General features: G+C 37.3%; 1 protein-coding gene across 7 annotated transcripts in view; it reads left to right on the top strand.

Annotated features, from left to right (window-relative positions):
- Nucleotides 1-25,017, top strand: part of Slc4a10 (solute carrier family 4 member 10) — a 220,683-nt gene extending 195,666 nt beyond the window's left edge. For 5 of the 7 annotated variants that reach the window (XM_057755058.1, XM_057755053.1, XM_057755052.1 and 2 more), the window contains 5 exons: nucleotides 1,423-1,596; nucleotides 2,260-2,382; nucleotides 12,630-12,697; nucleotides 16,194-16,310; nucleotides 23,035-25,017. In XM_057755058.1, the coding sequence (XP_057611041.1) occupies nucleotides 1,423-1,596; nucleotides 2,260-2,382; nucleotides 12,630-12,697; nucleotides 16,194-16,310; nucleotides 23,035-23,101 (549 nt within the window). In that variant the 3' untranslated portion in view covers nucleotides 23,102-25,017. Of the gene's footprint in view, nucleotides 1-1,422; nucleotides 1,597-2,259; nucleotides 2,383-12,629; nucleotides 12,698-16,193; nucleotides 16,311-17,113; nucleotides 17,153-23,034 lie in introns of all 7 variants that reach the window. The other 2 variants (XM_057755056.1, XM_057755055.1) reach the window with 2 other exon arrangements.
- Nucleotides 25,018-26,495: the final 1,478 nt, after the last annotated feature.

Below are 26,495 nucleotides of genomic sequence, written 5' to 3'. Positions count from 1 at the left end.
TTGGTATCCTATTACATCTATTCCATATGAAATTGGATTTTGGCAAAACAGGATGCTCTAATTCTAACTCTACAGATACTTGTTTATCTGCCCTGTATGTAAAGTTGAAAGATTTGATGATAAGTAGCTGATAGTTTTCTTATGGTAGCTGAGCAATATTTTATTTATCAATGTTCTGTTAAAGCTGTGTAGCATATATTATCATAAAAATTATGAAATATGATAGTGGCTGAGGGTGGTCAAAACTACTGTTTTCTAAATAGCCACCTCTCACTGAAAGAATTATATAAATAAAATTTGGCCTAAAGATTAAACAAGTGGCTCACAAAATGAAACTAATATGTAGTAAAATGAATTATTCAACAAAATGTATTGAAGTGTCTATTAAAATGTAGTTTATAAAAAATTTATTTTATTTATCATTATGACAAAATTGAAATAAACATAATCCACTGGTTACACTGGTTCCATCTATTAAATTGACCCAAATAAGATAGTTTGCAATTCTTTATGTATCTGCATTGATATGCATTATATGTATGCATACATGCAGGTATTGGTGCAGTTGCATGTACCTGTGTATGCACAGGTTCACATGAATACGTCTGCGTGCATATCGAGGTCCTGAGTCAATCCTGGGTATCTTCCTTGGTCACTTGTCTTCTGAGACAGGGTCTCTCAGTGAAGCTGGAGCTCACAGATTTGCTAGACTGGCTGGCCAATGTGCTCCAGGGATGCACTAGAGTCTCTCTGCTGACTAAACTATCTCCCCAGTCCCCAAGTATAAAATATAATAAAACACTTTGGTCACAAAAATATATGTAGGCCAAATCTTTATGTAAGTTGTGTATGTTTCTAAAGACAGAATCAAAACCTTTGTTGGGGACCAAAGTGCCAAAGCCAAAATGGCAGGGTTCAGTAAGGAGGAACCCAAGGCCCTCTACACAACAGCGGGGTTTGTGTGGCCCTTGAAGGAAGCTGAGGTCTGTCTGGGAGTACTTAGCATGTGAAAGCCAAAGCCATGAGGGTAGATGGTGCACTCTGGGAGAGAAAAAAGCACACCAAGCATAGGAAGCCTAGAAGACCAATATTTGGGGACAAAAGGGAGAAGTGATGATGTGATAAACAAAAAGAGAACAAATTTATCTTGTCTGACATAGTGCTGGTTCTCAAGGTAGCAAAATGTAGCACCGACTTTGCTCTATGCAAACCGTTTTAAATGACACCTTGTTATAACATTATAGGAAATACAGTATACTGTTCGATAAACAGAAGCCCACACTGTATGTCATTTTAATGTCCTGCAGTTTTTACAACTGTGTCATTTGAACCTAATATTTTGGAACATACTAAATATCTAATTGTCCTACTGTTACTGTTGTCTTGTTCTTAAAATGCAATATAGTCTGTTTAATCTTTTAGTTATTTGATAGAATAAAGCTCTTCTGGATGCCAGCCAAACATCAACCAGATTTTATATATCTAAGGCATGTACCACTCCGGAAAGTTCATCTCTTCACAATTATTCAGATGAGCTGTCTTGGTCTTCTGTGGATAATCAAAGTCTCAAGAGCTGCTATTGTCTTTCCTATGATGGTATGAAGCTTCCCCTAACACTTTCTCTTTAACTGAATTGTGGGAAACACATGAACTAAAACAGCAATAACCAAGTAGCCTTGAATCACTTTGAACAGTTACTAGAAAATCTAGTATAAACTTGGGCACTAAAGTCAGGCTTGAAAAATATTTTGCATTTTGCTGATTTAATATCTGTTTCTTTTCCTGGTCATTCATAATGTAGTAGTTAATGGAAAGCAGAATGGAAATGTAAATTTTAAAAAATAGCCTTGGAATATACTAACAAATATGAAAAATTAGGCAAATTTTTAAAAATGAAATTTAATTGAATGTTTTAGACATATTTTAAATGCATTTATAAGTATAGTAAATTTGAATGACTATATGTAATTCAAAAATTATTAGCATATTGAAGAATCTTTTAAAGTTCACTTATCCTAGTTTGAGCATAATCAAGTATATTTCATAGTTTAAGTTTTTTCTTTAAGATGCCTTTGACATTGAATGAAATCTTAGATTCTATCCTGGTTATTTGATAAGAAAAGGAAATAAAGAGAAAGATTAGGCTATATTTTATACACATGTGTTTTCAATTTTTAGTTTAATGTAAGTCCTAAGACTCATCCATATCTCCTCTCCATTGTTTGTTTACATTTTAAACTATATGGTTATTGTCTTTAGGTGTTAGCCCTGGTATTTGTGAGGAAATTGATGGACTTCTTGTTTACCAAACGGGAACTCAGCTGGCTTGATGATTTAATGCCCGAGAGTAAGAAAAAGAAACTTGAAGATGCTGAAAAAGAAGTAAGTCAGAATAAACCTTGGTATTTTATTTAAGAGAAGAACAATAGTCATGCACACCTATAATCCCAGCACTCGGGAGGCAGAGGCAGGCAGACTCTATGAGTTTGAGACCAGCCTGATCTACAGGAGCTAGTTCCAGGACATCCAAGGCTGTTACACAGAGAACCCCTGTCTTGAAAATCAAACAAATAAACAGAGAGCAAGCCAGAGATCTTACACAAGTAAGGCAATTCTACATGAAAAATGAAAACTTGTGCATTTGTTTACTCTCTAAATTATAAGGCTTATTTTCTGATTTCTTGATCATGGGTGGGGGAAAAATTGCTAAAGCGTAACTGTTTCTGAGATATAGCCATGTGATGGTTGCTTTTGGTTGAATGCTTGAAAAGGAAATATTGTGATATATTTCACTGTTGGTAATGTTTCTTGCTAAGATGTTTTAATCAGTAGATTTGAATAAAGTCGTTATTCTTTCTTTTGGTGGTCGGGGGGAGTTCGAGACCTGACTGGCTTCTAAAGTAATCCAAGCTTTAAAATCTTATTTGAGAAAACGTCGGGTTTTAGTTATCTTCACAGACTACTGATTTATTCTATTCCTGTTTTATAAGAAGAAACAAGTTAGATATAAGCTTTATGAAATATATAAAGTTCCCATGTCAGCCTGAATCCTTTTTTGAAGGCTATTTAATCACACCATTTTAAAGCTCATAAAAACTATAAGAAATGTAAATGAAAATAAAAAATAAAAACATTTTTAGCAGAGTAACTGAGCCCAAAGATTACAGACACAAAAACAAAAGAAAAATTTCTATGTATAAACGAAATAGAAAGGAAACATTTTAGGAGACTTGTTCATTATTTCCAGTATTGTTTTCCCGGGTGTTTACTAAAAGCATTCATTTTCTTTTCCACTGAATATTTTTTGGACCACAGATACTTTTCTTCTTTCCTGTAGGGAAATTTATTTGCAAACACAAAAACAGTTTTAGTTTTGCTCAGTCATTTAGATAGGCCAGACTGGGCCACAAATTCTGATGAATTTTTGGCAGAGAACATTCTACCAACATAGCTATATAACCTGTGATTTGTGGACCCTTCCTCCATGTTATCCACATATAAAGACATCATGATAATGTATCTTATTTCTGTATGAATGTTTCAAATTTCCAAAATGTTGTAGAAGGCATTATAGAGTCATATTTCTAGCAATGTTAATGCCACGTTAATATTCTGTGAAACTGGCACTGGTCCTTGACTTTTCTGTTTACTGTATTTGTCTAAGTAGCAGAGCTCTTCTAAGAATAATAACAGTGCCTATATGATGAACTGAAGCTTACCCCACCTGAAAACCTTCCCAAGATTTAAAGTTGGAAGACAATATTTATGCCTAGGAGCTTCCCCCATCTTCCCAAAGATTATATTACTAAGCTCATTTGTCTAGTGACATATACATTATGTTTTCTTTATTGCACTGTTTTTATTTCCTGTCAAACATCTTTACTGTTTCTGGTGGATTAAGGTAGAGGCACTCTTTTCCATAGAGTTCCATCTCTTTTACACAGTGTTCTCCTGAGGCCATTCTCAGAGTGAAACGGTCTTAGAATTTCATTTCTCTTAGTATTTGGGAAATTCCTAAGGAAAATGCTGTGTAAGCCACCATGCTGTCATTGTCATTTTTCTCTGTTATTCTAGAAAGACAATGTCAGATGCTCCTGTTTGTTTGTGACATGCAGAGAACAAGTTGACAGTACTCATAAATGTTTTAGAACTAGCCACTGTAACTTTGCACAGTGATATCCAGCCAAAAGTTTTATCTCAGATATGATTGTTGCTAATAGAATTAGTCACTCCTCTTGCCCATAACTACTTATAATATTTTATATATATATATATATATTAACATATACATTATCTATATATAGTACTTACATTTGTGTGTATTATATTTGCATTTTGGGAGTTTATTAACTCCACTGAGACCTTGTATAGAACTTTTAACCTTTTTATATTATATCACATTATGCCTTACTGTGCTCTGATAGTATTTACTGTTTTGTGAATTTAAAAGTAAAGATTTTAAGAGTAACTAGATATCACTAAATTTCCTAGAACTTATACTTCCAGCAAGAACATAAAAATAGAATAAGACTTACTGGGGGAATTTTATAGTTGAATCCTTCAGTTCCAAATATGAGGGGAAAAATAACTTGTAATAAATTTACCAGAAGGGTTTAGAAATCCTTAAAATCTCACAAAGATTATGACGATGATATTTCATATGATCCCAACTGCATGGAAATAAACAAAAACCCCACTGTTTCATTCAAGGAATAACCTATCCTCAAACATTGAAAAGCAGTTCTAAGTAATGCAAAGAAGACATCACACCAAGAGTGTGGAGAGATAAGGAAGGACGTGTGAAGATGCTTATGTTCTATTTAGAACTAGCATCGGGAAAGCAGAACCGGTGAGGAGTGGAGGAGGCCCTGTGGAGGATGACACTGAAGCTTAAATCCAAGGTTAATTTTCTACTTGGGGACCCAGACTTGGGTATCTTCTTTTTTCTGAGCCTATGAATTCCACTGAAAGACATGACTGTACTGTAGTGTCTTGTACCACTGCCCAGGACTCCAAGAGACTGTACAGTAGAGTGGGTAATGGATAAGTTCTTCAGAAATGTTCAAATTAATTGAGGAACTCTGGTTGTGATCTGGCAAGATGATAAACGGCAGAAATGTCTCAGCTCCCTGAGACTTGAATTTAAAGCGAGCTCACCTCTGGTCCTTCTGATGATAGTTACAAGCTTGGACCTTTATCCTCCAGGGTTTTCCTATCAGTAGCCCATTTTTTGTCTTATGGCACTGAGAAAACATTCATTTGACCTTAAAATTCAATAATGAGTTAAGCAGAATAAATAGCTACACAGGCCAGTCCAAGGTCGCAGAGCTTCTGTTCCAAATTTTCATGTACTTCATGCATATGCATATACATATGCTTCAGCTTTTAGAAAGAAAGGATTATAATCAGGGTAGAAATGAATATTGGAACCCTGACATTTTGCACATTGCTCTGTGTAAAGGGAAGACTGCAGAATCAATTCTGGATGTCCAAATGTGCTCAGAGTACCAACATGCCTTCCTCCCTACTTAAATATTCCCTAGGACATTGTACTCATCACCAAAGGACTACTGTTAAATGCAGAAAATTCCAGCAGAATGTTTGCTCTCAGGTGGAAAGCACGGGTACCGGTGTTAGGTAGGGGTGGAGATGCAATTCCATGGAAGTAATCGTTTCTATACCTTCTTCATTACTGAGGGACTGCTCTAACACATACCCTATAGAAGAAAACAAAAAATAAGGCAAGTGGGGCCTTGTGGTCATGAAAGATTCTAAGAAAGTACAATCTAAAAATAAGCACAATTAAATAAATTAAAGCAAGTGCTTTACCTCTCAGAAAGGTAAGAATTGGCTGTGGATTTAGGAAGCGATCCTAATTACTAACGTAGAGAAATGGCTTTTATGATTCAACTATAGAGTGGGACAAGTATGTTCTATCTCCTAAAGCAGCTCTTTCCCAAAATCTGGTTCCAGGGTCTCTGCTGCACCAGCCAGCACCTTGCAATATTTTAAAAATGCAAATTCCCAGGCCTGTTTCATCAAATGATGCATATCAGATCCAGAAATCTATTTTTCTTAGACCTTCAGGTGATGTTGACATCTGAGGTAAACCTTTTATTAGACTCACATAATCTCATTCTCTATAAAACAGCAAAGTTCTTTATACAAGATTACCATATCAGAAATTTTTTGTACTTAAAGTAATTTAGGCAGTTACTTAAAGGTGCTGAATCGGGACCAGTGAGATGGCTCAGCAGAACAGGCACTGTCCATCAAGCCTGCCGACCAGATTGCTTCCTGGAACCCACATACACAAGGAGAGAACAAACTCCTGCAAGTTGTCTTCTGACTGCCACATGTGCTCATCTCGCACACGCATGTACATATGCACATATACATGTGTGCACACACACGCACAAAATTCAAAATGTTGCTGAGCCATAGGTTCTGATGACTCCATGGGCTTGCTGAATTCTATATGCCCCACCCCACTTTTACCTTTTAAGTTTTTATTATTTTATGCTATCAACTCTTTAATCTGTTAGAAAACAGAAATAATAATTCTTTAAAGTATACTCCTTATTGTTTTCAAATTTATACATATGCAATATCTGAAGATGATGGTATTAGTTGAGAGAAGGAAATGGTAGGAATTTTTTAACTTCTTCTTGCCTTATTTGCCTCTTCAATAAAATGAAGTGTTGAATGTGACTCCCGAATCTCCTCCCATTTCTTAGGACATGTGAATTGCAAAAATCACAAAGTATTTGTCCCCCATAGTAACTTAAGTATCTTTCTGAATGCTGACTCTCAGCTATTGTTTAAACTTTGAGATTTTAAAGGGCTTCCACATATATATAAACTGCGCCCCCAAATGGATATATAATTTAAGTCAACTATTTTATTAAAGGTAAAGGACAAACCATATGTCAGGTACTATAATATAACAATTACAATTTTTCTACTATTACAAAATAAAGTTCAGACTAAGGATGTAATATCATTCAGTTTATCAAAAACCACTAGAATCGTACAGATTATATTTCCCATTTCAGTTCACCATGGGCCTCTGTCTTTTGTGACGCTGCTTGCTCACTGCCATGGAAACACCTTGTTTATCTCACATCATTTCTTCCTACCTGAAGTCTCCTCTTCACTGTCTGTTCTTGTGTTCTTTGTGTTAATCTTTTATTTCCTTTGAGAATCGAGTTTATATCTTTCTTTTTAAATTTGTATCTCTGTACCTTACAGTTACCTGTCACTAGATTATGTAAATATACATTCATTAAGTGAACCTGATTGGTAGTGTCCCTATTATTTTTCTTTGATATGTACCTAAAACACAATGCATCTTCAATCAATGCATGAAATGAGTAGGTTCCTTTTCTATGTGTCATTTTTTGCTCTTTATTAGATATGAAATTATTTGTTTCCCCTTTTTTTATACCTGAAATTTTCTTTTTTTATTAACTTATTTATTTATTAAAGATTTCTGTCTCTTCCCCACCACCGCCTCCCATATCCCTCCCCCTCCCCCAATCAACTCCCCCTCTCTCATCAGCCCTAAGAGCAGTCAGGGTTCCCTGCCCTGTGGGGAGTCCAAGGACCTCCCACCTCCTTCCAGGTCTATTAAGGTGAACATCCAAACAGCCTAGGCTCCCACAAAGTCAGTATGTGCAGTAGGATCAAAACCCAGTGCCATTGTTCTTGACTTCTCAGCAGTCCTCATTGTCCGCTATGTTCAGTAAGTCCAGTATTATCCCATGCTTTTTCAGACCCAGTCCAGCTGGCCTTGATGAGTTCCCGAAAGAACATCCCCATTGTCTCAGTGTGTGGGTGCACCCCTCGCGGTCCTGAGTTCCTTGCTCGTGCTCTCTCTCCTTCTGCTCCTGGTTTGGACCTTGGGGTTGTAGTCTGGTGCTCCAGTGTGGGACTCTGTCTCTGTCTCTGTCGCCTGATGAAGGTTAATATCCAGGAGGATGTCTATATGTTTTTCTTTGGGTTCACCTTCTTATTTAGCTTTTCTAGGATCACGAATTATAGGGTCAATGTCCTTTATTTATGGCTAGAAACCAAATATGAGTGAGTACATCCCATGTACCTCTTTTTGGGTCTGGCTTACCTCACTCAGGACAGTGTTTTTTATTTCTGTCCATTTGCATGCAAAATTCAAGAAGTCATTGTTTTTTACTGCTGAGTAGTACTCTAATATGTATATATTCCATACTTTCTTCATCCATTCTTCCATTGAAGGGCATCTCGGTTGTTTCCAGGTTCTGGCTATTACAAACAATGCTGCTATGAACATAGTTGAGCATATACTTTTGTTGTATGATAGGGCATCGCTTAGGTATATTCCCAAGAGTGGTATTGCTGGGTCCAGGGGTAGGTTGATCCTGAATTTCCCGAGAAACTGCCATACTGCTTTCCAAAGTGGTTTCACAAGTTTGCATTCCCACCAGCAATGGATGAGTGTACCCCTTTCTCCACAACCTCTCCAGCAAAGGCTATCATTGGTGTTTTTGATTTTAGCCATTCTGACAGGTGTAAGATGGTATCTTAAAGTTGTCTTGATTTGCATTTACCTGGTCCATCCCTGAAAACTTCTTTGATAAACAATTTAATTAAAAGATTATCTTTCAGTCATAGCATAAGGAATTCTAAAGTCTTTTTGTCCAAACCCTTCCTTTAGCTATTCCTCTAACATGTTGTGGTTGGGCTTCACGATGTATCAGCATATCATTGACAGTTCCTGTGTAGATGAGGTGCTGTCTGGGACCAATGTTTCGTGCTTCTGCAGTAGTTATCTACTCAGTTCTATTCGGATATTTGTCTTCCTGAATGACGATATAACCTGGGCTGTGAAGATCAAGGTAACTGTGCCTGATTTCACAGCCCCTCTATGGGAAGTCTCCTCCTTTGCCTCCCAGCAGTGCTGTTGGGATGCAGCTGTCCCTCCATCACCACTCCCAGGCCCACCCAGATCCCTTCTGGCACTGAAGACAGCAGCAGCGGCTGCTCTGCCACCCTTCACTTCAGATAAGCATGGCTTGGAAATGCTATCTTTAGAGGTGATGAGTTTTTGTTTGGATAGGATGATGACTAGAATAAAGCCCACACACACTAACAAGCCTCGGAGTGCAAAATAATTATTGAAAGCAATTTGAGAGAAAAGTGGAAAATCATCAGGAAGAAAAAACTGTTCACAAAGCCTTAGCCCCAGTCTTTGCTGCTGCTAATGGGTCTGCCTTTTGTGCTGCCAGGTGACACAGGCACTGATTGTACTTTTATTCTTTTCAGCTTGATTTGTGCTTTAGTCTTTAGTAAATCTTGCTGATTTGGCCAGAAGAGATGCTGTGTATCATCTTCTAGTGAACAACCAAGGACACGTGTATACTTTGTTTATATCCTGGTTTGTCTTGTGTAGTCTTCGGGATCACTGATGGTCTCTTAATGTCCCTTCATGTACAGCAACATAAAATGTATAAAAAGTATTATTTTTCTACCAGAATGTATAGTTATGTTCTGTCTTTGACTCTGTGGTGTGTAATATGTTATGTATATGCTATGTTATATCCCGTATATCTTGACAAACTAAGTTGGAAGGAGCACCTCATTCTAGGCTGCAGATTGGCTCTCCTTATACTTAAATGAGTTCTTTTAATTAATGGTCTTCTTGTTGTAAATTGAGTATAAATTGTTTCTCATAAGAATGTTCGGTGCCCAGATGATGACACCTTTTTAAAAGACTGTGTAACTTTTAGGAAGTGATGCTCCTAAAGCAAATTGATTGCTGGAGATTTGAAAGCCAAGCCCCACTTGGTGCTGCTCTCCGCTTTCTGACTCCTGGAGCAGGGCGACCAGCTACCTCTTGCTCCTGATACAGTGCTTTCCCTGTCATAATGGACTCTATCCCTGGATGAAAGTCAAAATAACCCATTCTCTTAAGCTGATTCTCATCAGGTATTTGTTCACATTCTGAGAAAAGTAACTAATACAGAGGTTTATTGTAGAGGAATAAGGCTGTTGCCGTGACAAACTTGACCATACGGCTCTTGGGTTTTGGCACAGGCTTGTGGAGAAAATGTGGAAGAGTTTAGAATGCAGCTAGCAAAAGATCTAGGACTATATGCAAAGCTTTGCTGGCTACCCTGGTGGGAGTTGAGTAGACTAGAATGTTGAAAGAAATGTGGACAGTGGAGGAGCAACTCCTGAAAGGGTTCAGAAGGGAACAAGGATTCTATTGGGATCTGGGTTAGAGAAAATTTATTTCTTAATATGGCAAAGAACTTGGTTGTATTTAGTCTACCTATGTCCTGAGAACTTCAGAGTACCTAAATTTGAAAATAATAGACTAAATTGTTTGAGAGAAAATGTCAAAATTGTTCAGGTGTTCATACTGTATGGGTATTACTTATTGCTCTTATCCAGATCTTTAGCCAGAGAACAACAAGTGGAACAAAAAGGTATAAAGACATCTAGTCTGTGGGGAAAAACTATAAGCTTAAAATTATATGTAAGATTGTTGCTGATAAGGCTAGTATATCATTAGAGATTAGAACCATTAAAGAGAAATCTTGTGCTATGTACAAGAGAAAAAAGGTAAGACTCCACCCACTGTAAGACCCATCTTGTGAAATTGGAAATTCATTTTTAAGACTAAAGTCTAATCTGAGAATACTGCTGAAGGCATTGCCTCCTCAGAAAGAACTGCCTATGTATGTGTTTTTCTAGGGTCAGGATACAAAAGCTGATACAGCTGTCTTCAAAGAGGGCAAGGCTTCATCTTGAGCTGGTTGAAAGAGTTGGCAGTACTGTGTATAGACATGAAAGATACAAGAATAATAGAATTAAATGAAGCTTGCGCCAAGGTTTCTTAAGGCCACCGAGTCTAGTAAATTTATCATGGGGTCAGAATCCCTGAAAGAAGGCCCCCAAGAAGGGACTGTATGAAGTTGAAGTTACAAAGAAAACCTCATGTGGAAGATGCAAGAACCACAGGATTTCTACACAGCAAAGCCTGCATCAGGGAGCAGAGCTGGCAAATAAAGAGGCTATGCATAGTGCTGGTAATAAAGCAGGAGAGATGGGGCTATCTAAGCCCTTTGGACCACAGATGATTCTGTCATGAGTTCCAAATGCTGGACATGAGGCTATAGGATTTGGTGTTTGCCCTCCTGGGTTTTGGTCTTGCTTTTGTATGATCTTTCCTTTCTATAGTCCCACTCTTCCATTTAGGAATGGGGACGATTATTCTGTCCCATCGTATGGTGAAGGCATTCAAATTGTTTTTTGATTGTACAGGAATTCACAGTTAAGGTATTTCCTTGGATCTCAGAGATGACCATGAACCTATGGAAGAATGGAGTATAATGGTCTAGTTTAGTTGTAATATGTCCTCTTTAGATTGTGTGGTTCAACACTTAGTTTCCAGTTAGTGACACTGTTTAGAGGGTTGTGGGACCTGAATGGGATGGAGCCTCGCTGGAGGAAATTGGTCACCGAGACCTTTGTGTTTTACATTTGTAGTTGGCCTCACTTCTTGTTTTCTGTGTGTTTCCTGGCAGCTTATGCCAGGTGCCTCATGTACCTGATACCTTGCCCTCCCTACATGTTAAACTTCAAGCCTAAATAACTCCTCTGAAGCTGATTCTTATCAGGTCCTCATGCACTAATCATCTCTTAGTCTTACTAGCACTACCAATGACAGCACACAAATGGACTTTGGAAGAAATAAATCCCTTACAAAACAGCACAAGAAAGTGAACAGGATTATTCCCTTGGATACAAGAAGATAAATAATTTGTTCCACAGAGTGTAATACACTCTGAGGTGTCTGAAGGGTGCATATAAGCAAGGTTAGCAGCAGAGCTCATGTGGTCCCGTCACCATTGTTCCACAGCATATAGCCTGAGCCTGGATCATCAAGGTTGAAGTCTTGATTAGCAGGTTAAGAGAATGCTGCAAGAGTGAACGAGACCCAGATTCATGTTTTTATGCATATAAGAAGGTGCCTGCTGGTTTTTTTTTCCAATTCTCTAGAGCAATTCTCAAAATGTGGTCTCAGACCAGTGTGATCAACATCGTGTGCAGTTTATTAGGAATGTAAATTTGTGCACTCTCTATTCTAGACCTACAGAATCAGAACCTCCAGATGGAGGACCCGTTTACCCATAGGTAAAGTTTGGCATTGCTTACAGGTGACTCTAGAGTAGAGTTCGAGCATCAGTGCTCTAAATATGTGGCCCTAACTTCTTCCTAGTAGAGAATTTGGGAATGTAAATTCAATTTATAAAAAATAAACTCTCATAACATTACTCATACTTTTATTCTTGTAAAATTTAGGTTATTTCTTAATGTGCTTGGAAATTAACCATGTTTCACATTGAATGACATGAGCAAGATTGTTGTTAGCATTTAAATTACTTTGTGTTATGAGATTTCATTAATTACTTGTGTTCTTAGTAGCTGAGGCTTTATGAAACGACCTGTGCTAGCATTAATAAATGCAAACAAAGTGTAAGGTCCTGAGGTTAATGAGATAATAAAACATTAATCTGTGTTTCCTCTTTAATGTAAAATGGAGACCCATCAGGTTCACTTTATATACGGTACATTTGTCTTTCCAGGAAGAACAAAGTATGCTAGCCATGGAAGACGAGGGCACAGTGCAACTCCCACTGGAGGGACACTACAGGTAAACACATATTTAAAACACATCAGTGAGGGTCATAGAATATGCTGGTGATGGTCTTCATACCATAGGAAAGTTATTGAAGTTGTATTAAAATATAAAAAATCCCAAGACCAAGGAATAAATTACAGATTGCAGTAAGTTCTGCCAACACTTGTGTAGCAAAATGACAAAAAGAAGCAAACACAGGGAGATGTATTTTCTTTTCATGGTTTATAAGGTGTATGAAAGATCACTTTTATATTCTCAGAAATTACCACCTGAAGATACTCACCATTCACTTCTAGTATAAATGAGGTCAGTATCTGTAAGGCGATCTTAGGAAAACATTTTCATTCTGAGAATTTGCTCCTAACAAAAGTCACTTCCAAAAAGATAACTAATTTTTTGGCTAGTCAGTCATGTCTGCCATTTAAGAAAAAATTCATGTAGTTCTGCAAAATACACTGATTTTTTTTTACACACAAAGACATCAAAGCAAAGTTAGTTACAATGGAAATGTTTACAAACATTTGTCCCTCCCTCCCTGACTATTTCTCCTTTGTTCCCTTTCATTCTCTGCTCCCTTCCTCTTTCATCCCCATTTTCTATCTCCCTTCCTATTTCAAAAGTTTAGTTTGAATAATTTCCTCATAAAGTCTGTTTTAAGTACTACTTGGTACCCAAGTGTATAGTCTCAAAGTTCTTAGGCTGTTCCAGTAAAGAAATAAACATGAAATTTTTTAGGGGGAGAGATTTGCCATGGTACTCTCAGTCTTACTCCCAAACCATATTCTCCTCAAAAGTTTAGGTGTAGTTACTTTTTACTTAAAGGTGAAAACAACTGGAAAAAGTATTTTAGTTCTTTTTTGTCTCATTCAAAATACTCTTGTTTGAGTTAAATATATTCTTGAGTGACTTCTAGCTTTATGACCTGCCATTCCTAAAGGGTTTTGTAGTTAAATAAGCTTAAAAAAAAAAGTCCAATCTGCATGCTAGCTTGTAAATTTGTAAAGGAACTTTGCATATGAAATAATAAAAAAGTACTATCACTTAAGGCTTACATTTTTTATTCAAAATTTTGTAACCTCTTTGTTCCTAAGACTGTCTCATAAGACCATGATATACTTGTTTTTCATTTAATGCTTTTTTGGAAATTAGTTGATCTCCTATGCTGAGTTTCTAGGAAGCTCCATTTTCAAGAAGGCTAGAGGAATTAAGAACACATTTTTAGATTGAGCAAGACTGAGTTCTAGTGTATCATTTACACTAAACGTTGGGTTCGTTGTCCTCTTGGAAACAACTACCAAGAGAGTTGACAAGATGCCAGCTTAGGAGTTTGGTTAATGTCATTTTTTTCACAGTAAAGAATGTTACTTATATGTACAAAAATAGTGCTTTTTTCATTACAAAAGTTTTCACTTGGTCTGTGGTTACTTTATGCTGCCATTTAATGATATTTCTAAGTCTTGAGAGGTTTTGACACAGCATGAATGTTTTCTATAATTGTTGTACATTTAAAATATAAAAACAGAACAAAGCTAAACAAACCAGCCAACTACTGGCACAGAACCTAATACTGTAGGTTCCCCGGTTACACCCCATCAAGGGCACAGGCTGAATTCATTTTCAAACATGTAATTACTGAGTAAGTGCCATGTGTCCAGCTTTGACTTTTGGGGGAAGCAACTGTTGACCAGTGATCTAGAATACTGTCGTCACTGTATTCAAGTAGAACAGAGGATCAGGATAGAACATAAAAATATGAACAGCAAATGCACTGATGTAGCTGGCAAGAAAAAGGATAGAAAGACAAAGGAAACAAAAGAGATGGAAGTCTTTTCTTGTTGATTTTTATTAAGTCCTACATATTCTCTGCTCCCCTCCCTGCCTCCCCACTCCCTTCAACCCTCTCCCAAAGTCCCCATGCTCCCAATTTACTCAGGAGATCTTGTCTTTTTCTACTACCCATGTAGATTAGATCTATGTATGTCTCTTAGTGTCCTCATTGTTGTCTAGGTTCTCTGAGATTGTGATTTGTGGTCTGATTTTTCTATGTTTAAAAACTACCTATGAGTGAGTATATGTGATAATTGTCTTTCTGGATCTGGGTTACTTCACTCAAAATGATGTTTTCTAGCTCCATCCATTTACCTGCAAAATTCAAGATGTCATTTTTTTCTTTCTTTCTTTTGTTGTGTAGTGCTCCATTGTGTAAATGTACCACATTTTCCTTATCCATTCTTTGGTCGAAGGGCATTTAGGTTGTTTCTAAGTTCGGGCTATGACAAACAATGGTGCTATGAACATAGTTGAGCACATGTTTCTGTGCCACGATTGAGCATCCTTTGGGTATATACACAAAAGTGGTATTACTGGGTCTTGAGGAAGGTTGTTTCCTAATTTTCTGAGAAATCGCCGCACTGACATACAAAGGGGCTGTGCCAGCTTGCATTCCCACTAGCAATACAGTAATTGAAGACCCGAATATTAATCCACACACCTTCGAACACCTGATTTTTTACAAAAGAAGCAAAAAATATCAAATGGAAAAAAGAAAGCATGTTTAACAAATGGTGCTGGCATAACTGGCTATCAACATGTAGAAGAATGAGAACAGACCCATATCTATCACTATGCACAAAACTCAAGTCCAAATGGATCAAAGACCTCAACATAAAGCCAGCCACACTGAACCTTATAGAAGAGAAAGTGAAAAGTATACTTGAACGCATTGGCATAGGAGACCACTTTCTAAATATAACCCCAGTAGCGCAGAGATGGAGGTCTTAAGAGGGTGGAACAGCAATTTAAAATGGTGGCAGCATGGGCCTCTTGAGCATTTAAATTAGAACAGAATTAGAAGTAAATGTCTGAGATCAGGGATGAATCAAGAAAACTGTAGCCCAAATCTACATCTACACAGCTGGAATATTTTCTTTGGATTTTTCAGATACCCTTCAATAACTGAGTGATTTACTTTATGCTTCTCAATTTTAATTATTTAAAATATGCTATTATAATAAACAATATGAAATATTATTCAGTCTTCAAAGGAGAGAAATTTAGGCATATGATAGAGCATCTTGAACTCTGAGGGCATTTTCAAATGAAATAAGGCAGCGATACAAAAAACAAACACCATGTGAGGCATCTTACATGGCACACGTAAAATAGAGCAACAGAGGCAGAACATGCCGTGGTGCTTGCAGGGGCTGTGAAGAGGAGGAAGCAGAGAGTTATTGTTTAATAGATATAAAATTTCAGTTTGATAAGATGAAAAGAATTCTGGAGACAGATGTAGTAGTGGGATATACATTGTAAATGCCTTTAATAACCTTTAATTGTACACCTTAAAATGTTTAAGATGAGAACTTTATATTGCATGTACTTTACTGTGAAGAATGTAGGTAAAATGTTTCACATAGTTACAAAGTTGTCATATATTCATCTTCTCTACCTGAGTGCCTCATTGCTTGTTTATTGTATATTATTTCCTTTTGGGTAAACTCCTGTCTAGAGATGACCCATCGGTGATCAATATTTCTGATGAAATGTCAAAGACTGCCATGTGGGGAAACCTTCTGGTTACTGCTGACAACTCAAAAGACAAGGAGTCACGCTTTCCTTCCAAAAGGTTTGAGTTTTGAAATAATAAGGTTATGTTAATGCTAATGATTTTATGGCAGAAATGCACTAGGAAGAGATACCATTGGTTTTAATCAAATTTAGACTTAAGATATGTCAGAAAATGTTTTTCTAAAGGGAGAATGACAACTTTTACAAACATTATGTTTGTCAGTATCTTCCTTTCAAATAAAAACCACTCTAAAACTACCGCAGTGGGGGGAAATGGAGCTATCAGTGACCCCAGTGCATGACAATTTTGAACATTCATTTTGGCCCACTCTTTTTTTTTTAATGTGGTTTCATCGTATTCCCTCATCACACACTCTGCAGGACCACTGTAGGTGCCAGAACACATTCCCCATTCCCTGTTTGCTTTTGTGACAGCGATTTGGCACATATAATGGTCATTCTAGTTTAGTTGATTTCTCGTTTCCTGTTTTCAAGTCCCTGACAAACTTCCCTAACCTTACCCTGAACATCCACCCATTATCATCTGTCTGTGGACGCGTGAGCAGTCCCGGAGCTGTGCTGGTGACTTTAAGTGCATGCTGAGGGAAGAGTGTGTCTTGAAACAGCAAGAGAGTCCTGGTATTTTCTGCTGGATTTTCCAGGACTTACAAATGAGTGTGGATCTTAGCATGCAGCCATCTTAGATGCTGCTCAGAAGAAGAAAACCCCATGTTATGCTAGTTTTGCTTCTCTAGAAAGTGGTTGATGTTTGGGGATGGTATAATGATTTAATTTATTTATTTTATAACCTTACATTAACTTTTTTTACTTAATTTTTATATTAAATTTTTTTGTCATAAGCTCCCCTTCCTAATCACTCTAGAAGCTGATTCCCCAAAGGTAAGACCTTTTCCCTCAAACCTATCCCTGGTTGCATTTCCTTATGTTAAATGGTGTCTTCTGAAGACCTGGTCAGCCTATGTCATCTGTGTGAGTTTTGGGGAGGCAAAAGGCCTGGAGAGTCTTGGACTCCAGTCCAATGTAAGACTGATTTTTATGGTGTCTTCTATCTAATCAGTTCTTTGAGGGGCTCTGAAATATGAGGAAACATTTTTTCCCCTTAAAGCATACGAATGAATCACGTATCAAACAATAGAGCTTACAGAGTCACACTTAGAAAATAATACCATCAAATTTCTAGATTGGGAAAAGAAAATTTGTTCCTTTAATTTTGAAAATTGCAAATGCTGCTGTGATATATGCAAACTTGCAAGCTTCGTGAGACATAATTGAAGCCATGGGCTAGAGAGAGACTACATTAGTCTTGGGGGAAAACCTCCTACTGCTAGTTTTGTCGCCCCAAAATGGCATGCTGCTTCAGTGTCATCTCTGTAGCAAGCAGAGTAAACAAGGCAGCAACCATCATCACCCCACAAGCTGGGGTGGCTGTTCCGCCCTCTCCCCCACTTTTCCTCTTTCATTGCTTGACTAAATTCCTCTGATTGCCTGACTCTAAATTTTTCTAAAACTTAGACCAAAGGAATTTGATAAAAGTTTCTTCATAAGGTATTGCTAAGAGTTTTGAATGGTGTCTTTGAACAAGGACTCAAAACCAGCTTGTATTCCCTTGCTTTGGTTAAGTAGCAGTAATACTCTTTCTAAACCATTAATTTAGCTTTCTCTCTTCAAAATTCTTGCTATAGTCCCTTTGATCATCCTTGCAGTAATTTTATGTTTGTCAGAACTCCTGAAAGAAAATCAGAGTAGTAGGAGGAAAATTTGAGTCCAATTTATTTTAAAATCTGAAATCCAGGTTGATAGGCTCAAAGTCAAATGTCAGTCACGGGCACTGGGCGGGGACTTTGAGACTTCAGATGCTTCTCATTCTGAATTACATGGGTCCATCGTGCAAAATCTTCCTGTTTTTTCTTTGGGTTGAGAAAAGGTTTTATAATGTGATGATTTCTGTGAATCTTCAAGTAAACACATAGCAGTATCTCATCAGTGTTTTGTTCACGTTTTGTTTTTGGAAATACAGTATTTAGTTTGACGAGACGTAGAAGCTAGGAGCCGACGACAATTCTAGCTCATCTGGAAGGTCTATGCTTTGGTCCTGGTTGAAAGTGCTATGCACACATGACAAGCTCCTCTACAGCATCCCTTTATTTTTTAATGCATGTGAACTTATCTTCATCATTTGATTGCCTTGCTTGGTAACTAGCAAGAAATACATTAAATTATAAAATTCTAGTAAATAACTTTCAAACTCAAAGACTTAAAGTCTAAAAAACTGTGAGTAAAAACTGGATGCAGGCACTCAGTACTCCAAGCTACTATATCTTGTACTTGTGAATACTCTTTCAAGCAAGTTAGGAGGGATAAGATGCTCCTGGGGAGCTCTTCCTTGTCACTCCAAAGACTAGCCCAACTTATCTTGATCTGGAAAAGACTTATAGGGTGTAAATTACCAAAAGGATAGGAAAATATTTTCCTATTTTCTTAATATGCTGTGTAAGAATTACTTTAAGAAAAAAAAACAGTGAATCCAGTAAGATACCCTTTAAATCACAGTAAATACTCTGTGAGTCATTTGTATCCTGCAGAAAAGGTGGCTGCTTAAGCTGGCACTGTAGGACGTTGTAGCAAGGAGCCATTAAAATTTGTACCTTGCTCTGAACAGGCTAATTAGTGGGTAGCCTGGCTCTTCTACAACTATTCTGCCTTAATTGTGTTACTTGTGTGTAATTCCTCTGTGTCAACTGTCATTAATAATCTCAAGGATTCCATCTACTCATAGATATTTTAAATTTGCAAAGGTGATCTCATAATGTACTTGTTCTTTCATAATTTTTCATTAGCAATGTGTGATTAATATTTTACAAACCATATTTAACTTTGTGAAAAATATATATTACTTAGCTGTAATATAATTTATTTCCTACTTTTACACACTTAGACTGTTTCCATTTTTTGTTTTGATTTTTAAAAGATTTATCATCATTATCACCACCACCATCATCACTACCACAACCATCATCATCATCATCATTTGAGACAGGTTCTTACTATGTAGTCTAACTGGCCTGGAATTGATATGTAGACTAGGCTCTCCTAGAACTCACAGAGTTCTGTCTTTGATCCTGAGTTCTGGGATCAAAGGTATGCTCAATCATCTCTGACTCAGTTTATATTACTTTTAATTATGTGTGTGTCAATGTGTAGAGATATGCTTATGAGTGTGGGTCCCCAAGGAATCAAGAAGGCATTGGTTTCTCTCAAAATTGAGTTACAGGTGGTTGTGAGCCACTTTATATAGGTGCTGGAAACCCCACTTGGGTTCTTTGCAAGAACAATACCTATACTAATGCTCTTAGCCACAGAACCAACTCTCTTACACCTTGTTTTGCTTTTTTAAAAAACATTTCTTTGATTTTTTTGTTTGTTTTAATTTTTGAGATAGAGTTTTACTGGGTAGTTCCCCATAGTTTCTTTTCTTTAATAATAAAATAATTATAGTTTATCTAGTTATATGGATAATTATATAATTATACAACATAATTATAGAAGAATGTCATTAGGAGTCACTTTATTACTGTTTTTTCTTTTGGACGGTAGTGTTTTGTTTTAGCCTAGGTCCCTTGGATATCTAGGTTTAGGTTCTTGTTCACCCAAGCAGTGTTGGATATGGGTTGCATCTCATGGATTGAACCTTCAGCCAAATCATATATTGGTTGGTTACTTCCATAGGCTTTGTGCCGTCATTCCCTAGCATATCTTGCAGAAAGGACACCGTTGTAGATCAGAGCGTTTGTGGGTGGATTGGTGTTTATATTTCTCTTTTGCTTGCAGAGTATGTTCCTGTACCAAAGATTCTAGAACATAGGTGTGAAGGCTCTCTGTAGGCACCAATTGATTTCTTCTTGTTCAGTGGGTTGCCTCCAGAGCTCCCCATACAGTATGATAAAAATAGGGCTCTCCAAAACCACATTTACTGCACAATGGACTCCTAAGAACATTTCTTGCAGTGACACCTATAGATGCTGGGAAAAGGAGCATTTTCAGTGATCTTAAAAATATTCTAATGAATTCTTTGAGGATTTCATACAATGTATTTTTAGCATATTTGCCTCCATCTTTCCCCAAACTCCTTCCTGATCCACTTTCATCTCTCTACCTTCCTACTGTGTCTTCTCTTTTATTTATTAAGTCATGGGACTCTTGCTTGTGCTGGGAGTGGGGCCATTCATACCCATTGATGCATGAAGAACTACCAGGATGGCTACTACTCTTTCTACCTTTCCTCTGTACTCCCCACAACCTCCTCCTATTATGGAGACTCCTCCTTTGCTGTGATCTCTTAGGCCTTTCCCAAGCTACTAGACAAGTGCTGTTCAGAGCAATATCTGAGTCCATGGAAGAAACTTCCTCATAGATTTCTCAGTAGCATGTCAATAGTGGTCTACTTTTTGCTCATTCTTGAAATATCACTTTCTTCTTTTTATGTTTTTAGTTATCTTATTTTTTTGAGACTATAATATGATTGTATCATTTTCCCCTTCCCCATCCTTCTTTACAAACTCTTGTGTACTTCTCTCTCTCTGCTTGTTTTTAAATTCATGGCCTCTTTTTTCATTAATAATTACTATATACATATATATTTCTAAAAAAAACAAATGCAACCTGAACATGATAAGTCTGTATGCTACTTGTGCATATGTTTTCAGGACTGACCTATAAGAATAATTTTATATATCGTATATTCCTAGATCTTCCTAGAATACCTGACAATATTTATTTATTATAGTAAGAAATAGTACACATGTGATATGTGTTTGTTTAAATGAAAGTTTAGTTGATTAGCATTTAGAAAAATAGATGTAGTAAGAAACCCCGGGGCGGGGGGAGAGAGAGAGAGACGGGGAGATCATCATACAGTTAGAAAATCCAAAGAAACATTTTCATAGCAGTCTTGAGCAGATTGGAATACTTCTGCCTCCCCAAATTATTTTATTAAAATAGTCATTTAGCAAGTGATTGTTTTATGACATAAAAGGCAAATATAATTAAAGCAGATAAAGAGAAGGCTTATCTGTGAATCTAGTTGATATTCTCTCTGACTCTCTCTCTCTCTCTCTCTGTCTACCTTCGCTACTTAGTGACAAATTGTGTCACTGACCATTGAGAAGTAAGGTATTTATCAAGAAGTTATGTGATACTTAAGTCTCAATGCTAGAGCAGAGACCACTATACCTCTTCCCTACCAAGTCTCATATAGATAGGATACAACATCCAATTTTCCAAAAGACAGAGTATATTAGAAACAGGAATACCAGAATCAGTATTTCAGAAGTGAGCTACAAGAAGACTCAGAGGCCATCTGGTCCAAAGCTCAATTTAGTGTTGAAGGAAGCCAGTCCAGAGAGATTAAATCACTGGCTGTGGGTCACACACCTCCCTTAGCTCTGGGAGGTGAGAATGGGCATCCACCCACACCTCCACCCAGTTCTGTTGGGCCTTATTGGCTTTGTTTGACAGAAGAGGTGGGGACAAGTGACGTCCAAAGACAAGTTAATTTGAAAAACAGAATGGCGGACATTTGTCATGTAAAAGAACTTAAAGTAGAAAAAGTGAGTCATACAGATAGAGAAGTTAAAAATACAGAATTAAGGCGCCCGACACATCATGTGCACACTGTCATCTCTTCTCACGAAAGGAGAAAAGAAAAGGGAAAAAAGTTGCTTTGCTCTGACCTGTAAGGAGTATGTGTTGAGAAGTGTGGCAGGCATAAACCCGGGTGCCATAGACACTCACTCACACCAGCTCTCAGTGCTGGCAGCGTGCCACAGATGGCAGAAGCTCCAGCACTTCTTACCTGATGGCGCCGGGTGGTGGTGACAACTGAGAGGGCTGTTTCTAGCTTGAATTGGAGAAAAAACAATTTTAAAAGCACACTCTTAGAATATGTTTAAGTTATTGACCACTAAGAAAGATGCTCAGAAAACCCCATAGAAAACATAACTTGGTTCTTTTATTACCCAGAGAACAGTTGTAAAACCAAGAGTGCTTCCACCTTCCACTATTTCATTGATGTGTATTAAGGGCCAAAGTTAACAGTGAAAAGTATGTTGATTCTTCTAGTTTAGGGTCTCAGAGGCTGGCTGTATGTTGTTCTTTATGCCATAAATGGGGGTGGGTTTGCAGAGAGACCTTGAGTGCATGAGACTTTGCCAGGCCCCAGGAGCACTAGAGGAAGAAGAGTGTTGCCCTTCTGGAAGTACACACTTTCCTTCTAAGCTTCATCCATTTGAGCACTACTCTCCCTCAGTGAAGACTTCCAAATACAAAATGGTGAAAATATTGCAGATAACTCAACAAAAATGGTAGTCACATTATCAACGTAATTGTCATTAAGTCTTACGTTACCTTAGTGTGGAGCATGGCTGGCATTTTCACCAACCGTCAATTGTTCATTTTCCCAGATGAGGGCCGTGTATTAATCTTGCATGCTTTTAGAACCGTTTGGAAATATCTGTTTTTTTGTTTCTCGGTGTCTGTTTTTGAATTTCCCCCTCTCTGCAGTTCTTGATTTCTAGCTCACAGAGCGCAGAGGATTTAATTGCTGCTGTGTGTCTGTGTTACAGCATGAGAGAGCAATGCCTAAGAACTCTTGTATTTCTTTGGGGTTGATGGGTTTTGTGTCTAAAGAAAAGAAAACAAATCTCACAGTAACCAAGCTGGATTATATTGGTAAATTTCTCCCTTTTTTTCTCCTCCCCCTTTAGCACTGAAAGCCGAAAAGAGAAGAAAGCTGACTCCGGGAAAGGCGTTGACAGGGAGACTTGTCTATGACTTGGTCTTCAATTTATTTTTACATATGTAGATGAGAAGTGTCACAATCATTAATAAAGCTGCTTTGATCATGTATTGTAAATCCTGTCTCCTATCCCAAATCCACCTCCACACTGTAAGTAGCGCAACGCTTCCTCCATTTCTGTGTTTAACCTCCTCTGAGCAGGTGACCCCCTCGTGAGCAGATACAGTAGCTAATGCAAGAGTCCTCCGTGTCATTGCTGTGAGACCTCCACCAACACAGCGTTCTCAGTGTCGGCATCATGAGAGCAAAGTGTTCTTCAAACAAGGGGTGTTTACCTAGTTTGTATTTTCCTACCTTAGCAACCGGAAGATGCCTGATAATTTTATTCAGAAGACTTTTGGAAAGGTAGTCTTACTTTTAACTTTTTTATGCCTTAGCATTAGTGACTTGTTCTGAAAGGCCCCAATCAAAAGGTTGCTTTGAAAGCATTTGTAACACTTGTATTTATGTATTTCCTGACTTCATAGGATGCATTTAATACTTAATAACTAACTGATACTTCAAGTTATTAGAGAAAGAAACCTGTTCATACCTTCTTAGAAGTCATACTGCAGGAGAGCCCTGTAGTGTTTGCTTAGAATTGTGTTTTACCCACGTGGTCAAGTGTACTAGGCGTCTATGAAATGCTTAGAGAGATTGAAGAGTTTTGTGAGATTTTTTTCTTTAAGTCTTTACCAGAAAAGTGTTACTGAATTTCTCTCCCATTGACAATAGTCGCTTCCCAGATACACCTATGACAGAGATACTTTTGGAATGCCACACAGTGAATCATCGCATAGGAAATACATCCTTGTACAGCTGTTCTGCTGTTAACAGTCATGTTCTGCTTACAGTTGTTCCCTGTCACGTTGTCATGTTAGACCAACAGGTATCCAGCTGTAACTGGTTTTGCAAGTTCTTTTCCACATTTTAATTAAATGCATGTTGTGGGGAAACAATCTTTGAACTAAAATTCAGATTCTGTTAGAGAAGGTGATGTAAATATTTCAGTCCATATGAAACAATCCAACTTTACTAAGCTTATTGAAATAGGAAGGAAGTTATGGATTTTTGAGTATGGCTAAATATAAGATTCATTTAATTTTAGATAAATGTGAGTTGCTAAAAATGAAATTTCAGAGGATTCTTAGTTCCTAAAGACTATCAATAATTGACAACCTTATAATCTTTCAATGTCCAAATTTAGAAAAACTCAGAGGCCTGTGGCTTTTGTAAACTTTGTGCACTCCATGGAAGTGCACATAATTGGGCAAATTCCTCTATTAGGAAGCTCATGAAGGTGAAAAAAAAGCAGGCCTACATTAACCATAACATTTTGATATCTTTTGAAAAAGAAATTTCTCACAATCTTTTCAGGATCCATTTTTTAATGAAATACGAGCTAAATTAAGAGAAGACTTTGCAGTTAGTGAAGTTTGTATTTATAAATGGTGAAGACAAATGTGAAACTATCTGCTGCACACGTGTGTGCTGTGACCCACGCTCCATTAACATCCTCACTGTTTTTCAATCCAAAAGCAGTCCCCTAGGGTCTCCACATAGCAGCCCCTGCTCTGTTCAAAACTATCAGTGAGTTAAAACCTCCATATGATCACTGGTTTGAAAAGCAATCATCCTATGAAATTCTGTATTTCTGAGTATTTTTATAGTAATTTTGTTCTTCTGTGAATTTTAATGCTATCTCTATCTTAATCTTAATATTTTGAAATTATATAAAATATAAGAAAATGTAGTATTATATATATTTACTCCTAATTTCAGAATCCTGGTCAAAATTACTGAATATCTCGAATGTAATTTATTGCAATGTTTAAGTAATGTGTAAATGTGACTAGGATATTGTGTTTTTCAAAACTAAGAAATGTTATGTGGAAATAAATATTTATCCTAACTAATTTTCATGCTTATTTTAAAGTGTGTGCAATGTGTCCTGTCTTTAATTTTCCTTCATATTAACCAATAAATCAGGTAAAGCATTATAATGGTCTAAGAATATTTAAATTAAGACATTCCCACTGTTAAAAATCATTTGTGACCTAAACACAATTCAAACAACTTGAACTTCATGAACAGAAGAGAATGAGAAGTTTGTAAGGTTGCACATGCTCCTTTCCCCACAGAATAAGGCATGGGTGATGTTATCTCTATGGCAAGTGAAAAGCTCCTTAGTAGGATCACACTAGTAGAGCTCATGAATGCCTGCTTTTACCTGTGTGGAGAAGACGTTCCCCACATGTACCCTTTAAGTCTGCTGGAGAGGTCAAATGGAACCTCAGTTCTTCTGTGGCCGTCAGTAGATTGTTGGGAAGACTGTATTCAGAACTCTGCCTGCTGGAGAATACCTCTTGACTAGTAGGCTTGCTTGTAATTAATTGCCCCTACTTAACAGCATCCATGTTTATTTTTCTAAATATCTTTTTTGGGGTGATTCAGACTTCTACCTGCAGACATCCAGTTTGACCACCATTTGTTGAAGATGTCATTTTCCAGTGTGTATGTCCATAGGTATGTAGATTTATGTCTGGTTTTCAGTATGATCCTATTGATCAAAATGTCTATTTTTATGCCAATACCCTGCTTTTTTTAGTACTATAGCTCTGTAGTATCACTTGAAATTGTGAGTGGTGAGATCTCCAGCAGTTATTGTTCAGGGTTGTTCTAGCTATGGGGGGTAGCTCAAACTCAGAGTCTGATAGAGACACTTCAGTGATGACTTCCGGATCTTTTAGGGTGAGTGAAGACTGACTCTGCTTCCTTTCTTAACTGCCCTCTCTGTTTCTGTCCAGCTAGAGCCCATTTTATCCTGAGATCCTTTCCTATCATTGACAGACTGATTTCTAACTTTTCAATATGTCTATCTTGTATATCCAGTAAGGAAATACAATAAAATACCATCTGGGTAGCAAACATCTATAAAATCAGCACTTGGGAGGCAGGTACAGTCATTTTAAAAATGAAATAGCAACCTTCTGAAAGTTTTATGAAAGTCATATGGTCTCTATAATTATTTTGAGAGGATGGTTGTGGTTAATAATCAGAAATGACTTCTGATTCTTTCCTGGGCATATTTAGATGCTCTGCTTCTCTTTAGCCCTAATGACCTCATTTCTTCTTATTGTGGACTGAGCTTATATCCATGTCCACTTCCTTTTTTATGTGGAGTCATACATTTCTGCCTGACAACCTCATTCCTCCATTTGTTAATAAGTCCCTTGATGGTAATGGTGTCTTAACCGTCCCTGTTAACTCCGTAGGGTCTAATTCTTTGCTCTGATATTTACCAAACAGCAGAAGTTGTTCCAGAAGCATAAGTAAAATGTTTCAGAAAATGCTGTTGTTCAGTTAAGTTTTATGAAAATAGAGAAACCA

Source organism: Chionomys nivalis, chromosome 22 (assembly GCF_950005125.1).
Source record: "Chionomys nivalis chromosome 22, mChiNiv1.1, whole genome shotgun sequence".
Lineage (NCBI taxonomy): Eukaryota > Metazoa > Chordata > Mammalia > Rodentia > Cricetidae > Chionomys > Chionomys nivalis.
Note: the sequence above shows the minus strand (reverse complement) of the source record. Positions and strands in the feature narration are given on the sequence as shown.